The sequence below is a fragment of the Protomyctophum parallelum genome (genome assembly GCF_964188405.1).
Source record: "Protomyctophum parallelum genome assembly, chromosome: 6".
In the NCBI taxonomy this organism is placed as follows: Eukaryota; Metazoa; Chordata; class Actinopteri; order Myctophiformes; family Myctophidae; genus Protomyctophum; species Protomyctophum parallelum.
The window spans coordinates 45,098,104-45,114,546 of NC_139701.1; the positions used below are offsets into that span (position 1 = coordinate 45,098,104).

Sequence of the window (16,443 nt, forward strand, 5' to 3'; positions counted from 1 at the left end):
TCTCTCTCTCTCTCTCTCTCTCTCTCTCTCTCTCTCTCTCTCAGTGCACGTGTCGTCAGGACATGGTGAAGATCTCCATGGACGTGTTTGTGAGGAAGTTTCAACCTCAACGCTACAAGCTGTGGAAGTCTGGGAAGGACCAGGCGCCCATCGACCACACTGAGGTACCCCCTCCTCCCGAGGCTGGGAAGGACCAGGCGCCCATCGACCACACTGAGGTACCCCCTCCTCCCGAGGCTGGGAAGGACCAGGCGCCCATCAACCACACTGAGGTACCCATCGACCACACTGAGGTACCCATCGACCCCACTGAGGTACCCATCGACCCCACTGAGGTACCCATCCACCACACTGAGGTACCTCCCCCTCCCGAGCCTGGGAAGGACCACGCGCCCATCGACCACACTGAGGTACCCATCGACCCCGAGGCTGGGAAGGACCACTCTACCATCGACCACACTGAGGTACCTCCTCCTCCCGAAGCTGGGAAGGACCAGGCGCCCATCGACCACACTGAGGTACCCCCTCCTCCCGAGGCTGGGAAGGACCAGGCGCCCATCGGCCACACTGAGGTACCCATCGACCCCGAGGCTGGGAAGGACCACGAGCCCATCGACCACACTGAGGTACCCCCTCCCGAGGCTGGGAAGGACAGCTCTCCCATCGATCCCGAGGCTGGGAAGGACCCCTCTACCATCGATCCCGAGGCTGGGAAGGACCGCTCTGTGTCTATCGATCCCGAGGCTGGGAAGAACCGCTCTGTGTCCATCGATCCCGAGGCTGGGAAGGACCGCTCTGTGTCCATCGATCCCGAGGCTGGGAAGGACCGCTCTACCATCGATCCCGAGGCTGGGAAGGACAAAGCCACAGAGTACCAGCGGCGGCCAGCAGCAGATGAGGACCTGAAGGAGAGCACCCAGCATCACACCCGGTCAGTACTCCAGGTTATGAAACCCTGCCCCCCCCCCCCCCCCGCTGCCACCCTTAGATCTCCATATATGGAGCTGACCTGTTCTGACATTCCATAATGTTGATCTGACCTCATCAAACCCTGTACACTCGAGACACGCGCCATATAATTATGGCCAGTACAGAATCAATCCCCCCCCATGCCAAAGCACCAGCTCTCACCCAGCAGTCTGCTGTCACCCAGATGGATGCGTGCATGCGGATGATTGCCCACACGTCGGAATTTAAAAATACTCTTCTAAATCCTCTATGCTATGAGCTTGTAGATCTGCTATTTTTCAATGGCTAAATTACAACATAATGTTTAAAACACCAAAAGGGGTTCCCGCCCAAAATGGGTTAACGGGCAATAGATTTGCCCGTAAACCTCAAGTCAGCGGGCATATATATTTTTTTATTTCGACGTCAGGTCTAAATGGTTTAATATAAACGTATAGATATAAAAATAAACATTTTCTCTCTACAGAGCAGAGCGACGCTACGCAACAAAACACCAGCGGGTGGAGAGTCCACAGGGTGGCGCTGTGGAGCAACACACCAAGGTTGGTTTGTCATTGTATTTAGTTTGGATTTTTATTTTTAGTTTTTTTAGTTTGATTTAATTTAACCCACTTATGGCCACCCTTAATAACATCTTATTGTGCCTTAGGCCAGCTTTGGCTGACTTTTTGAATGACAATAGAATAATGTGCGATATGACCACAATGTCACAAAATATCTCATTTTAAAGCTGCACGTCTCTAGTTTACACCGAATTTATGTTCCTAGCATGTTCCATCGTTTACTTATAAGCATTTTAGTACACCTTGGTTTGACTTATCACTGAAACCAAGGTCTACTAAAAAGCTTATAAGTAAACGATGGAACAAGCTATAATCATAATTATTTTTTCATTGTAAAGTAGTGACTTGGAGCTATAAAATGAGACATTTCGTGACATTGTGGTCATATCTCACATTTTTCGATTGCCATTCAAAAAGTCGCCAAATCTGGCCGATGCTGGCCAATGCCCCATTTCTTAATTCGTCATTTTAATGCAAATCGCAGATCAGCGATCTAAATAAAATACATCACGTTTTACTTTCACTTTCAAAGTAATACCCAGAATTGCCACCAGATGGCGGGAACGTACCATTATGCTGATTTTGGCTCAAGTGTCAAATCTGGCTAAATCACTTCCTGTCAAACGGAGGTAAACAACCGAGGCTAGTTTGACCCCAAGCACATAGCTTGGCTGTCCGGATTGCTAAACTAACATTAGCTTTTTCATAACTTAGTCAAATTAAGCTTAAAAACGGCCAGGAACATCCCAAAATATCACATTTTTTGCCGCGAATCACATAGATGCACGATAGTGCACGATCGCGCGGGTTTCGGCCGGTTTTTGGTAGATTACATAAAAATAAAAAAGTCAAATAATTCCATTATTTTGTTATAATAAGACGTACTTACTGACAGGGCAGTACGTCTACTACGTCAATAACGCCATTGACCACGAGGGATTTGTTGATTTAACACGCAGATAACATCATTGGCCACTAGGGGGTTTTAACACTAGTTATGCTAATGTCGTGTATCCACGTCTTTTAGAATCAAAACCACATCGGTGCCTTGGACGTGTAAAGGCGTTTTAGGTCCTTTTTATTGATATCAAACCATTTTTTTTTAAACATAGCGATCCTAGACCGGTTTCGGCACACTGACGTTCACTTCCTTGTTTTATGGCCCGACAAAAGTTGCTCAAAAAAAATGAAATTGGTGACCTGCTGAAATATGTGTGTATACAATCACATGATGTCACTTTCCAAATGTAATTCAATGCAGTTTGTATCTTTGCAGAGTTCAGTAGCGGTATTCAGGCCATATATTTAAAGACCTCCATGTAAGGTTTATGTCAAGTCCACAAGATGCTCACACATGTTGGAAGGTCGCTAATCGAGTGTGAGTGAGATGGTCACACATGTTGGAAGGTCGCTAATGGAGTGTGAGTGAGATGGTCACACATGTTGGAAGGTCGCTAATGGAGTGTGAGTGAGATGGTCACACATGTTGGAAGGTCGCTAATCGAGTGTGAGTGAGATGGTCACACATGTTGGAAGGTCGCTAATGGAGTGTGAGTGAGATGGTCACACATGTTGGAAGGTCGCTAATGGAGTGTGAGTGAAGGTCGCTAATGGAGTGTGAGTGAAGGTCGCTAATGGAGTGTGAGTGAAGGTCGCTAATGGAGTGTGAGTGAGCGAGTGGCCCAGATTTTTATCTACGGAGCTCTCCATGGTTTTGATCAGCAGCAACCCGTTTGGAATATTAACGACATCAGACGAGGTAGCGTTGAGGTACTGAGCAGGGGGGAATATTAACGGCATCAGACGAGGTAGCGTTGAGGTACTGAGGGAAAATTAGGCTTCTACTGCTGCTACTACTGCTACTGCTGCTACTACTGTTACTACTGCTACTACTACTGTTACTAATAATAATCATTTTCCTGCTACAGAAACGGAAACGGCAGCATGGTGCAGCCGTGGAGACGCCACCAGCAGGGGGTGCTGGGTCACACAAGGTCGCGGAGGAGGAGGAGGAGGAGAAGAAGAAGAAGAAGAAGAAAGCCAAGCCGAGCCTCAAGCAGCAGAAGAAGAAGAAGACGACGAAGAATGAAGTGTCCGTCACGCCACAGAAAGGTAGATTCACATAGACACTAACAGACAGTTAGATTCACATAGACACTAACAGAAAGGTAGATTCACATAGACACTAACAGACAGTTAGATTCACATAGACACTAACAGAAAGGTAGATTCACATAGACACTAACAGAAAGGTAGATTCACATAGACACTAACAGACAGGTAGATTTACATAGACACTAACAGAAAGGTAGATTCACATAGACACTAACAGAAAGGTAGATTCACATAGACACTAACAGAAAGGTAGATTCACATAGACACTAACAGACAGGTAGATTCACATAGACACTAACAGAAAGGTAGATTCACATAGACACTAACAGAAAGGTAGATTCACATAGACACTAACAGACAGTTAGATTCACATAGACACTAACAGAAAGGTAGATTCACATAGACACTAACATAAAGGTAGATTCACATAGACACTAACAGACAGTTAGATTCACATAGACACTAACAGAAAGGTAGATTCACATAGACACTAACAGAAAGGTAGATTCACATAGACACTAACAGAAAGGTAGATTCACATAGACACTAACAGAAAGGTAGATTCACATAGACACTAACAGACAGTTAGATTCACATAGACACTAACAGACAGGTAGATTCACATAGACACTAACAGAAAGGTAGATTCACATAGACACTAACAGACAGGTAGATTCACATAGACACTAACAGACAGGTAGATTTACATAGACACTAACATAAAGGTAGATTCACATAGACACTAACATAAAGGTAGATTCACATAGACACTAACATAAAGGTAGATTCACATAGACACTAACAGACAGGTAGATTTACATAGACACTAACAGAAAGGTAGATTCACATAGACACTAACAGAAAGGTAGATTCACATAGACACTAACAGAAAGGTAGATTCACATAGACACTAACAGACAGGTAGATTCACATAGACACTAACAGACAGGTAGATTCACATAGACACTAACAGAAAGGTAGATTCACATAGACACTAACAGAAAGGTAGATTCACATAGACACTAACAGAAAGGTAGATTCACATAGACACTAACAGACAGGTAGATTTACATAGACACTAACAGAAAGGTAGATTCACATAGACACTAACAGAAAGGTAGATTCACATAGACACTAACAGAAAGGTAGATTCACATAGACACTAACAGACAGGTAGATTCACATAGACACTAACAGAAAGGTAGATTCACATAGACACTAACAGAAAGGTAGATTCACATAGACACTAACAGACAGTTAGATTCACATAGACACTAACAGAAAGGTAGATTCACATAGACACTAACATAAAGGTAGATTCACATAGACACTAACAGACAGTTAGATTCACATAGACACTAACAGAAAGGTAGATTCACATAGACACTAACAGAAAGGTAGATTCACATAGACACTAACAGAAAGGTAGATTCACATAGACACTAACAGAAAGGTAGATTCACATAGACACTAACAGACAGTTAGATTCACATAGACACTAACAGACAGGTAGATTCACATAGACACTAACAGAAAGGTAGATTCACATAGACACTAACAGACAGGTAGATTCACATAGACACTAACAGACAGGTAGATTTACATAGACACTAACATAAAGGTAGATTCACATAGACACTAACATAAAGGTAGATTCACATAGACACTAACATAAAGGTAGATTCACATAGACACTAACAGACAGGTAGATTTACATAGACACTAACAGAAAGGTAGATTCACATAGACACTAACAGAAAGGTAGATTCACATAGACACTAACAGAAAGGTAGATTCACATAGACACTAACAGACAGGTAGATTCACATAGACACTAACAGAAAGGTAGATTCACATAGACACTAACAGAAAGGTAGATTCACATAGACACTAACAGACAGGTAGATTCACATAGACACTAACAGACAGGTAGATTCACATAGACACTAACAGACAGGTAGATTCACATAGACACTAACAGAAAGGTAGATTCACATAGACACTAACAGACAGTTAGATTCACATAGACACTAACAGACAGGTAGATTCACATAGACACTAACAGACAGGTAGATTCACATAGACACTAACAGACAGGTAGATTCACATAGACACTAACAGAAAGGTAGATTCACATAGACACTAACAGAAAGGTAGATTCACATAGACACTAACAGACAGGTAGATTCACATAGACACTAACAGACAGGTAGATTCACATAGACACTAACAGACAGGTAGATTCACATAGACACTAACAGACAGGTAGATTCACATAGACACTAACAGAAAGGTAGATTCACATAGACACTAACATAAAGGTAGATTCACATAGACACTAACAGAAAGGTAGATTCACATAGACACTAACAGACAGGTAGATTCACATAGACACTAACAGACAGGTAGATTCACATAGACACTAACAGACAGGTAGATTCACATAGACACTAACAGAAAGGTAGATTCACATAGACACTAACAGAAAGGTAGATTCACATAGACACTAACAGAAAGGTAGATTCACATAGACACTAACAGACAGGTAGATTTACATAGACACTAACAGAAAGGTAGATTCATATAGACACTAACATAAAGGTAGATTCACATAGACACTAACAGAAAGGTAGATTCACATAGACACTAACAGACAGGTAGATTCACATAGACACTAACAGAAAGGTAGATTCACATAGACACTAACAGACAGTTAGATTCACATAGACACTAACAGACAGGTAGATTCACATAGACACTAACAGACAGGTAGATTCACATAGACACTAACAGAAAGGTAGATTCACATAGACACTAACAGAAAGGTAGATTCACATAGACACTAACAGACAGTTAGATTCACATAGACACTAACAGAAAGGTAGATTCACATAGACACTAACATAAAGGTAGATTCACATAGACACTAACAGAAAGGTAGATTCACATAGACACTAACAGACAGTTAGATTCACATAGACACTAACAGACAGGTAGATTCACATAGACACTAACAGAAAGGTAGATTCACATAGACACTAACAGACAGGTAGATTCACATAGACACTAACAGACAGGTAGATTTACATAGACACTAACATAAAGGTAGATTCACATAGACACTAACATAAAGGTAGATTCACATAGACACTAACATAAAGGTAGATTCACATAGACACTAACAGACAGGTAGATTTACATAGACACTAACAGAAAGGTAGATTCACATAGACACTAACAGAAAGGTAGATTCACATAGACACTAACAGAAAGGTAGATTCACATAGACACTAACAGACAGGTAGATTCACATAGACACTAACAGAAAGGTAGATTCACATAGACACTAACAGAAAGGTAGATTCACATAGACACTAACAGACAGGTAGATTCACATAGACACTAACAGACAGGTAGATTCACATAGACACTAACAGACAGGTAGATTCACATAGACACTAACAGAAAGGTAGATTCACATAGACACTAACAGACAGTTAGATTCACATAGACACTAACAGACAGGTAGATTCACATAGACACTAACAGACAGGTAGATTCACATAGACACTAACAGACAGGTAGATTCACATAGACACTAACAGAAAGGTAGATTCACATAGACACTAACAGAAAGGTAGATTCACATAGACACTAACAGACAGGTAGATTCACATAGACACTAACAGACAGGTAGATTCACATAGACACTAACAGACAGGTAGATTCACATAGACACTAACAGACAGGTAGATTCACATAGACACTAACAGACAGGTAGATTCACATAGACACTAACAGACAGGTAGATTCACATAGACACTAACAGAAAGGTAGATTCACATAGACACTAACATAAAGGTAGATTCACATAGACACTAACAGAAAGGTAGATTCACATAGACACTAACAGACAGGTAGATTCACATAGACACTAACAGACAGGTAGATTCACATAGACACTAACAGACAGGTAGATTCACATAGACACTAACAGAAAGGTAGATTCACATAGACACTAACAGAAAGGTAGATTCACATAGACACTAACAGAAAGGTAGATTCACATAGACACTAACAGACAGGTAGATTTACATAGACACTAACAGAAAGGTAGATTCATATAGACACTAACATAAAGGTAGATTCACATAGACACTAACAGAAAGGTAGATTCACATAGACACTAACAGAAAGGTAGATTCACATAGACACTAACAGACAGGTAGATTCACATAGACACTAACAGAAAGGTAGATTCACATAGACACTAACAGACAGGTAGATTCACATAGACACTAACAGACAGGTAGATTCACATAGACACTAACAGAAAGGTAGATTCACATAGACACTAACAGAAAGGTAGATTCACATAGACACTAACAGAAAGGTAGATTCACATAGACACTAACAGAAAGGTAGATTCACATAGACACTAACAGACAGGTAGATTCACATAGACACTAACAGAAAGGTAGATTCACATAGACACTAACAGAAAGGTAGATTCACATAGACACTAACAGAAAGGTAGATTCACATAGACACTAACAGAAAGGTAGATTCACATAGACACTAACAGAAAGGTAGATTCACATAGACACTAACAGAAAGGTAGATTCACATAGACACTAACAGACAGGTAGATTCACATAGACACTAACAGACAGGTAGATTCACATAGACACTAACAGACAGGTAGATTCACATAGACACTAACAGACAGGTAGATTCACATAGACACTAACAGACAGGTAGATTCACATAGACACTAACAGAAAGGTAGATTCACATAGACACTAACAGAAAGGTAGATTCACATAGACACTAACAGAAAGGTAGATTCACATAGACACTAACATAAAGGTAGATTCACATAGACACTAACAGAAAGGTAGTCTAGGTGCTTTCTTGCAGCTCTTAACACTCTGCTCTGTTTTCCTGTGTTCAGAGCCTGCCAAGGTCAAACCAGAGGCCAAGGTCAAACCAGAGCCTGCCAAGGTCAAACCAGAGGCCAAGGTCAAACCAGAGGCCAAGGTCAAACCAGAGGCTGCCAAGGTCAAGCCAGAGGCCAAGGTCAAACCAGAGCCTGCCAAGGTCAAGCCAGAGGCCAAGGTCAAACCAGAGGCCAAGGTCAAACCAGAGGCCAAGGTCAAACCAGAGCCCGCCAAGGTCAAACCAGAGGCCACCAAGGTCAAACCAGAGGCCAAAGTAAAACCAGAGCCTGCCAAGGTCAAACCAGAGCCTGCCAAGGTCAAACCAGAGCCCGCCAAGGTCAAACCAGATCCTGCCAAGGTCAAACCGGAGCCTGCCAAGGTCAAACCAGATCCTGCCAAGGTCAAACCGGAGCCTGCCAAGGTCAAACCAGATCCTGCCAAGGTCAAACCGGAGTCCAAGAAAAGCAGAGAATCCAAACTCCAAACGCCCAAATCCCAAAGCAAGACCACCGCCAAGAAGACCCCCAACAGGTACACACTACACACTACACACTACACACTAACCCAACAGGTACAGTAGACTGCTGCTGTCAATCACATTAACCCAACAGGTACAGTAGACTGCTGCTGTCAATCACACTAACCCAACAGGTACAGTAGACTGCTGCTGTCAATCACATTAACCCAACAGGTACAGTAGACTGCTGCTGTCAATCACATTAACCCAACAGGTACAGTAGACTGCTGCTGTCAATCACACTAACCCAACAGGTACAGTAGACTGCTGCTGTCAATCACACTAACCCAACAGGTACAGTAGACTGCTGCTGTCAATCACACTAACCCAACAGGTACAGTAGACTGCTGCTGTCAATCACATTAACCCGACAGGTACAGTAGACTGCTGCTGTCAATCACACTAACCCAACAGGTACAGTAGACTGCTGCTGTCAATCACACTAACCCAACAGGTGCAGTAGACTGCTGCTGTCAATCACATTAACCCAACAGGTACAGTAGACTGCTGCTGTCAATCACACTAACCCGACAGGTACAGTAGACTGCTGCTGTCAATCACACTAACCCAACAGGTACAGTAGACTGCTGCTGTCAATCACACTAACCCAACAGGTACAGTAGAGCTGCTGCTGTCAATCATCAGTATTTGTGTCTGGTTGCCCAGTAATCCACATACATACTGTACTTTGGCCAAATCGGCCGTATCTAATATTAATATTTATAGTAATAATAATAATATGAATTATTATTGTCATGCTCATTTAAACAATTCCAGAGAAAATGCTGGAAAATGTATGAACATTTTCAAACTGATTAATTTATGCAGAAGAAATTAAATGATTCTAACAATGATGCAAACTAGTGCTATTATATCAAACACCCCGAACGCCCGGGGTTTTTTAATAACCCGGGGTTATTTAATCCATTCAATCAGAACACCCAGAGATTTATAGCAGCGGAGTAGCCTCGGTCCCAGGCTTACTTATCTGCGAAAAGTAAAGCCTGGTCACAACGTAAGGCAGAGAAGCTATCGGCGGTTGTATCCTCCGGAACAGCCGTCAAATGTATTTCCCCCGGATACGATATTTTCCTGACCAATCACAACACTTGTTTCATTCGCGGAGAATGTAAACTGATTTGTAAAGCATCAACGATTTCACTTCCGCTAAAATCCTGCAACTTCCGCTGATAGTCTTTTCAGCGTAGGTCTTGCCCAGGGTGGCAGCGGAGCACATTTAGCGACAGACCGGATACTATCCCGGATGTGGCTGAAGTAGCTAAATGTAGCCAAAACACTCTAGAGGCGATCGACAACAACGGGAGGTATTTTCGATGACGTCCCACTGCAACCGGCGCTCCCAGCCTGTGGAGCGATGCCATCGGTTTGGATGCCAATCTCCATTTTCTTTAATCACTCTTCGTCCTGTTAAGACAAGTTATGATGTCGTGGTTGTGATTGACAGGTTATGATGTCATGGTTGTGATTGACAGGTTATGATGTCTTAGTTGTGATTGACAGGTTATGATGTCATGGTTGTGATTGACAGGTTATGATGCCTTAGTTGTGATTGACAGGTTATGATGTCATGGTTGTGATTGACAAGTTATGATGTCATGGTTGTGATTGACAGGTTATGATGTCATGGTTGTGATTGACAGGTCTGCCAGGAGGCGGAGTCCGCCCAGGAGGAAAGACAGAGAGCAGAAGAGTGGCTCCGCCCCTGAGGAGGCGTGTCCTGCTGATGCCCCTCCCACCCACCTCCAGGCCCCTCCCACCCACCTCCAGGCTTCACCTCTGCGTTCCAAACAAGGTTTATATTCTTCTCAATTAATTCATTTGTTTATTTTTATTTAGTTGTTACTGTTATTTTTGTGGTTGCTGTCATATTTCTGTCCTCTTTTCTGATTGGTCAGTATAATGTCCAATCAGACAGGAGTGACTTGTGTTTAGAGGGTATGCGTGTGACATCATCATACCCGGAAGTTCTGCAGGAACGCCTACTGAGTGGCAAAAAACTACTGTCAGGCCTCGGCAGCCCAGACATCCACACAGAAAACTACTTTACAGCCCAGACATCCACACAGAAAACTACTTTACAGCCCAGACATCCACACAGAAAACTACTTTACAGCCCAGACATCCTCACAGAAAACTACTTTACAGCCCCAGACATCCACACAGAAAACTACTTTACAGCCCAGACATCCACACAGAAAACTACTTTACAGCCCAGACATCCACACAGAAAACTACTTTACAGCCCAGACATCCACACAGAAAACTACTTTACAGCCCAGACATCCACACAGAAAACTACTTTACAGCCCAGACATCCACACAGAAAACTACTTTACAGCCCAGACATCCACACAGAAAACTACTTTACAGCCCAGACATCCACACAGAAAACTACTTTACAGCCCAGACATCCACACAGAAAACTACTTTACAGCCCAGACATCCACACAGAAAACTACTTTACAGCCCAGACATCCACACAGAAAACTACTTTACAGCCCAGACATCCACACAGAAAACTACTTTACAGCCCAGACATCCACACAGAGAACTACTTTACAGCCCAGACATCCACACAGAAAACTACTTTACAGCCCAGACATCCACACAGAAAACTACTCTCTGGCCTCGACAGCCCAGACATCCACACAGAAAAGTTGTATTTGATTGCATTAAACGACGATAAACGACATTAAACTCACAACTAACTGTTGTCCCAGGGGGTCCAGAGGACAGTGAGGGACCCCCAGAGGTCCAGCATGTGTTTAATAACTAACTGTTGTCCCAGGGGGTCCAGAGGACAGTGAGGGACCCCCAGAGGTCCAGCATGTGTTTAATAACTAACTGTTGTCCCAGGGGGTCCAGAGGACAGTGAGGGACACCCAGAGGTCCAGCATGTGTTTAATAACTAACTGTTGTCCCAGGGGGTCCAGAGGACAGTGAGGGGCCCCCAGAGGTCCAGCATGTGTTTAATAACTAACTGTTGTCCCAGGGGGTCCAGAGGGGGACAGGGAGGGACCCCCAGAGGTCCAGCATGTCTTCCAGAGGACGCTGAGCCCGGCCGATGTCCTCCATGTCCACAGCTACGCTAAGGGAGACTACAGTGATGGAGAGCTGTCACCTGACCCGTCTCCTCGAATCAGGTGAGACTACACTGAGCTTTCTCCTCCAATCAGGTGAGACGTCGAGAGGGGGTGCATATGTTGGTTGGACCAGAGTAATCTAGTAAGAGAAGAGTGGCGGCACGCTTTGATCGGTCACCGCAAAGCAGGCGCCTATGGGCTATAGTTCCACACATTGGAACTATCCCATTGAGACAAAGCAGACGCCTATGGGCTATAGTTCCACACATTGGAACTATCCCATTGAGACAAAGCGGGGTGCCTATGGGCTATAGTTCCACACATTGGAACTATCCCATTGAGACAAAGCGGGGTGCCTATGGGCTATAGTTCCAAACATTGGAACTATCCCATTGGCCTATTATAGCGCCACCAGGAGGCCACAACCTAACCTGCCCTGGTGGAGACCTGTCCTGTTATAGCGCCACCAGGAGGCCACAACCTGACCTGCCCTGGTGGAGACCTGTGCCCCAAGGGGCACTTTATCTAGTTAGTCCATAAGTCAGCCCGTGGCAGGTTAAAACTAACGCATGGCAGGTTAAAACCAACCCGTGGCAGGTTAAAACCAACCCGTGGCAGGTTAAAACCAACGCATGGCAGGTTAAAACCAACGCATGGCAGGTTAAAACCAACCCGTGGCAGGTTAAAACCAACCCGTGGCAGGTTAAAACCAACCTGTGGCAGGTTAAAACCAACCCGTGGCAGGTTAAAACCAACCTGTGGCAGGTTAAAACAAACGCGTGGCAGGTTAAAACCAACCCGTAACCCGTGGCAGGTTAAAACTACCCTGTGGCAGGTTAAAACTAACCCGTAACCCGTGGCAGGTTAAAACTACCCTGTGGCAGGTTAAAACTAACCTGTGGCAGGTTAAAACTAACCTGTGGCAGGTTAAAACCAACCTGTGGCAGGTTAAAACCAACCCGTGGCAGGTTAAACCTAACCTGTGGCAGGTTAAAACTACCCTGTGGCAGGTTAAAACTACCCTGTGGCAGGTTAACACTACCCTGTGGCAGGTTAAAACTACCCTGTGGCAGGTTAAAACCAACCCGTGGCAGGTTAAAACCAACCCGTGGCAGGTTAAAACTAACCCATACTAACCTGTGCTCCTCTCAGGGAGGACATGCAGAGCGACAGCAGTGACAGCGACACCTTGACGATGGACGAGGAACGACCGAAGGTCTCTCTACCAGAGAGAGAGAAGAGAGCACTGAAGGTCTCTCTACCAGAGAGAGTGAAGAGAGCAGCGAAGGTCTCTCTACCAGAGAGAGAGAAGAGAGCACTGAAGGTCTCTCCACCAGAGAGAGAGAAGAGAGCTGCGAATGTCTCTCCACCAGAGAGAGAGAAGAGAGCACTGAAGGTCTCTCTACCAGAGAGGGAGAAGAGAAGAGCGAAGGTCTCTCTACCAGAGAGAGAGGTAAATATAAATACATTATGTTGGCCTCGTATTTACTAAATATTGAAATGTTTCAGTTTCAGGATTGGGAGAAAATAACCTTTATCTAGTTAAATATTGAAATGTTTCAGTTTCAGGACTGGGAGAAATAACCTTTATCTAGTTAAATATTGAAATGTTTCAGGACTAGGAGAAATAACCTTTATCTAGTTAAATATTGAAATGTTTCAGGACTAGGAGAAATAACCTTTATCTAGTTAAATATTGAAATGTTTCAGGATTGGGAGAAAATAACCTTTATCTAGTTAAATATTGAAATGTTTCAGGACTAGGAGAAATAACCTTTATCTAGTTAAATATTGAAATGTTTCAGGACTAGGAGAAATAACCTTTATCTAGTTAAATATTGAAATGTTTTAGTTTCAGGACTAGGAGAAATAACCTTTATCTAGTTAAATATTGAAATGTTTCAGGACTAGGAGAAATAACCTTTATCTAGTTAAATATTGAAATGTTTCAGGATTGGGAGAAAATAACCTTTATCTAGTTAAATATTGAAATGTTTCAGGACTAGGAGAAATAACCTTTAACTAGTTAAATATTGAAATGTTTCAGTTTCAGGACTGGGAGAAAATAACCCCACGGTCTTTTGTCTTTAGGAGAAAGCATTATGTTATGCTTTAGCTGTTAAAAAATAGCAGATCTACAAGCTCGTTACGAGCTTGTAGATCTGAAACAACATATTTTTTAGACCTGGAACAACATATTATCAGATGGGGGTCCCTGGAACAACATATTTTCAGATGGGGGGGGTCCCTGGAACAACATATTTTCAGATGGGGGTCGGCGGCCAAATACATATAATTCTGGGGGTCCTTGAGGTGAAATAGTTTGAGAACCACTGACACAGAAACACAGGGTTTTCAGAAAACTAGAAGACTTTTGTAGAATCATTTCTGAGGTCTAAATGTGTTTAACCCATTTAGGCCTGACGTCGAAAAAAAAAAAAAGTTTTCTAAAATCATGACAAATTTCTGAAAGATTTTAGGCACATTTTAACGATTTTTTAAAAAATAGCTAAATTATAACATAATGTATGTAACCACCAATGTATGTTTCTGTTTGTTGGGGTGGAATGTACACTGACCTCAGTCTGTCCACCAGGGGGCAGCAGAGCGGCTGAAGGCGCCAGAGGAGAAGGAGAGCCGTTTAGGGAAACTCCCTCACCACCACCCCCTGATAAAAGAGGGAGGAGCCAGTGACGGAGGTCTGTCTGTCTGTCTGTCTGTCTGTCTGTCTGTCTGTCTGCCTGCCTGCCTGCCTGTCTGCCTGTCTGCCTGTCTGCCTGTTTGCCTGTCTGCCTGTCTGTCTGCCTGCCTGTCTGTCTGTCTGTCTGTCTGTCTGTCTGTCTGTCTGTCTGTCTGTCTGTCTGTCTGTCTGCCTGCCTGCCTGCCTGCCTCTGATCAAAGAGGGAGCCAGTGACGGAGGTTTGGAGAACATTATTATCACTTATAATTCATTATTAAAACATTATTATCACTTACAATTCATTATTAAAACATTATTATCACTTATAATTCATTCATAATTATATATATGAATATAATTCATTAAAACATTATTATCACTTATAAACATTATTATCATTATTATCACTTATAATTTATTATTAAAACATTACTATCACTTATAATTCATTCATAATTATATATGAATATAATTCATTAAAACATTATTATCACTTATAATTATCACTTATAAACATTATTATCATTATTATCACTTATAATTCATTATTAAAACATTATTATCACTTATAATTCATTATTAAAACATTATTATCACTTATAATTCATTCATAATTATATATATGAATATAATTCATTAAAACATTATTATCGGCCCAGGCCGTAGCGTAACGGTCTGGGCACCGGACTGGTGATCCAGTCGCGGTGTGCCGCGGGTTCGACTCCCGGACCCGACACGGCCTTTACCGCATGTCATCCCCCCATCTCTCTCCCGTTTCCTGTCAGCCTACTGTCTGTCCCTTAAAAAATCAATAAAGGCGTAAGCCGCAAAAAAATATCTTAAAATAAATAAATAAAAGAAACATTATTATCACTTATAATTATCACTTATAAACATTATTATCATTATTATCACTTATAATTCATTATTAAAACATTATTATCACTTATAATTCATTATTAAAACATTATTATCACTTATAATTCATTATTAAAACATTATTATCACTTATAATTAATTGCATTTGTGTAGCTTTTCCAAGTGCTTTCCAAGTGCTTTACAATGGTTCATTCATTCATACATTGGGAGGTGAAGGTTCATTCATTCATACATTGGGAGGTGAAGGTTCATTCATTCATACATTGGGAGGTGAAGGTTCATTCATTCATTCATACATTGGGAGGTGAAGGTTCATTAATCCATACATTGGGAGGTGAAGGTTCATTCATTCATACATTGGGAGGTGAAGGTTCATTCATACATTGGGAGGTGAAGGTTCATTCATTCATACATTGGGAGGTGAAGGTTCATTCATTCATACATTGGGAGGTGAAGGTTCATTCATTCATACATTGGGAGGTGAAGGTTCATTCATTCATACGTTGGGAGGTGAAGCTTCATTCATTCATTCATACATTGGGAGGTGAAGGTTCATTCATTCATACATTGGGAGGTGAAGGTTCATTCATTCATACATTGGGAGGTGAAGGTTCATTCATTCATACATTGGGAGGTAAAGGTGCATTCATACATTGGGAGGTGAAGGTTCATTCAT

The 16,443-nt window shown here is 42.4% G+C and overlaps 1 protein-coding gene across 1 annotated transcript in view; it reads left to right on the plus strand.

The window, feature by feature from the left end:
• LOC310859673 (lysine-specific demethylase 4A-like) overlaps positions 1–16,443 on the plus strand; it is a 58,199-nt gene that overhangs the window by 24,330 nt on the left and 17,426 nt on the right. Inside the window, exons 9-18 of the mRNA XM_083766353.1 lie at positions 45–218; positions 627–931; positions 1,436–1,511; positions 3,461–3,644; positions 8,602–9,118; positions 10,766–10,917; positions 12,118–12,268; positions 13,361–13,661; positions 14,805–14,873; positions 15,097–15,127. Of these exons, the coding sequence (XP_083622479.1) occupies positions 45–218; positions 627–931; positions 1,436–1,511; positions 3,461–3,644; positions 8,602–9,118; positions 10,766–10,917; positions 12,118–12,268; positions 13,361–13,661; positions 14,805–14,873; positions 15,097–15,127 (1,960 nt within the window). The remainder of the gene's footprint in view (positions 1–44; positions 219–626; positions 932–1,435; positions 1,512–3,460; positions 3,645–8,601; positions 9,119–10,765; positions 10,918–12,117; positions 12,269–13,360; positions 13,662–14,804; positions 14,874–15,096; positions 15,128–16,443) is intronic.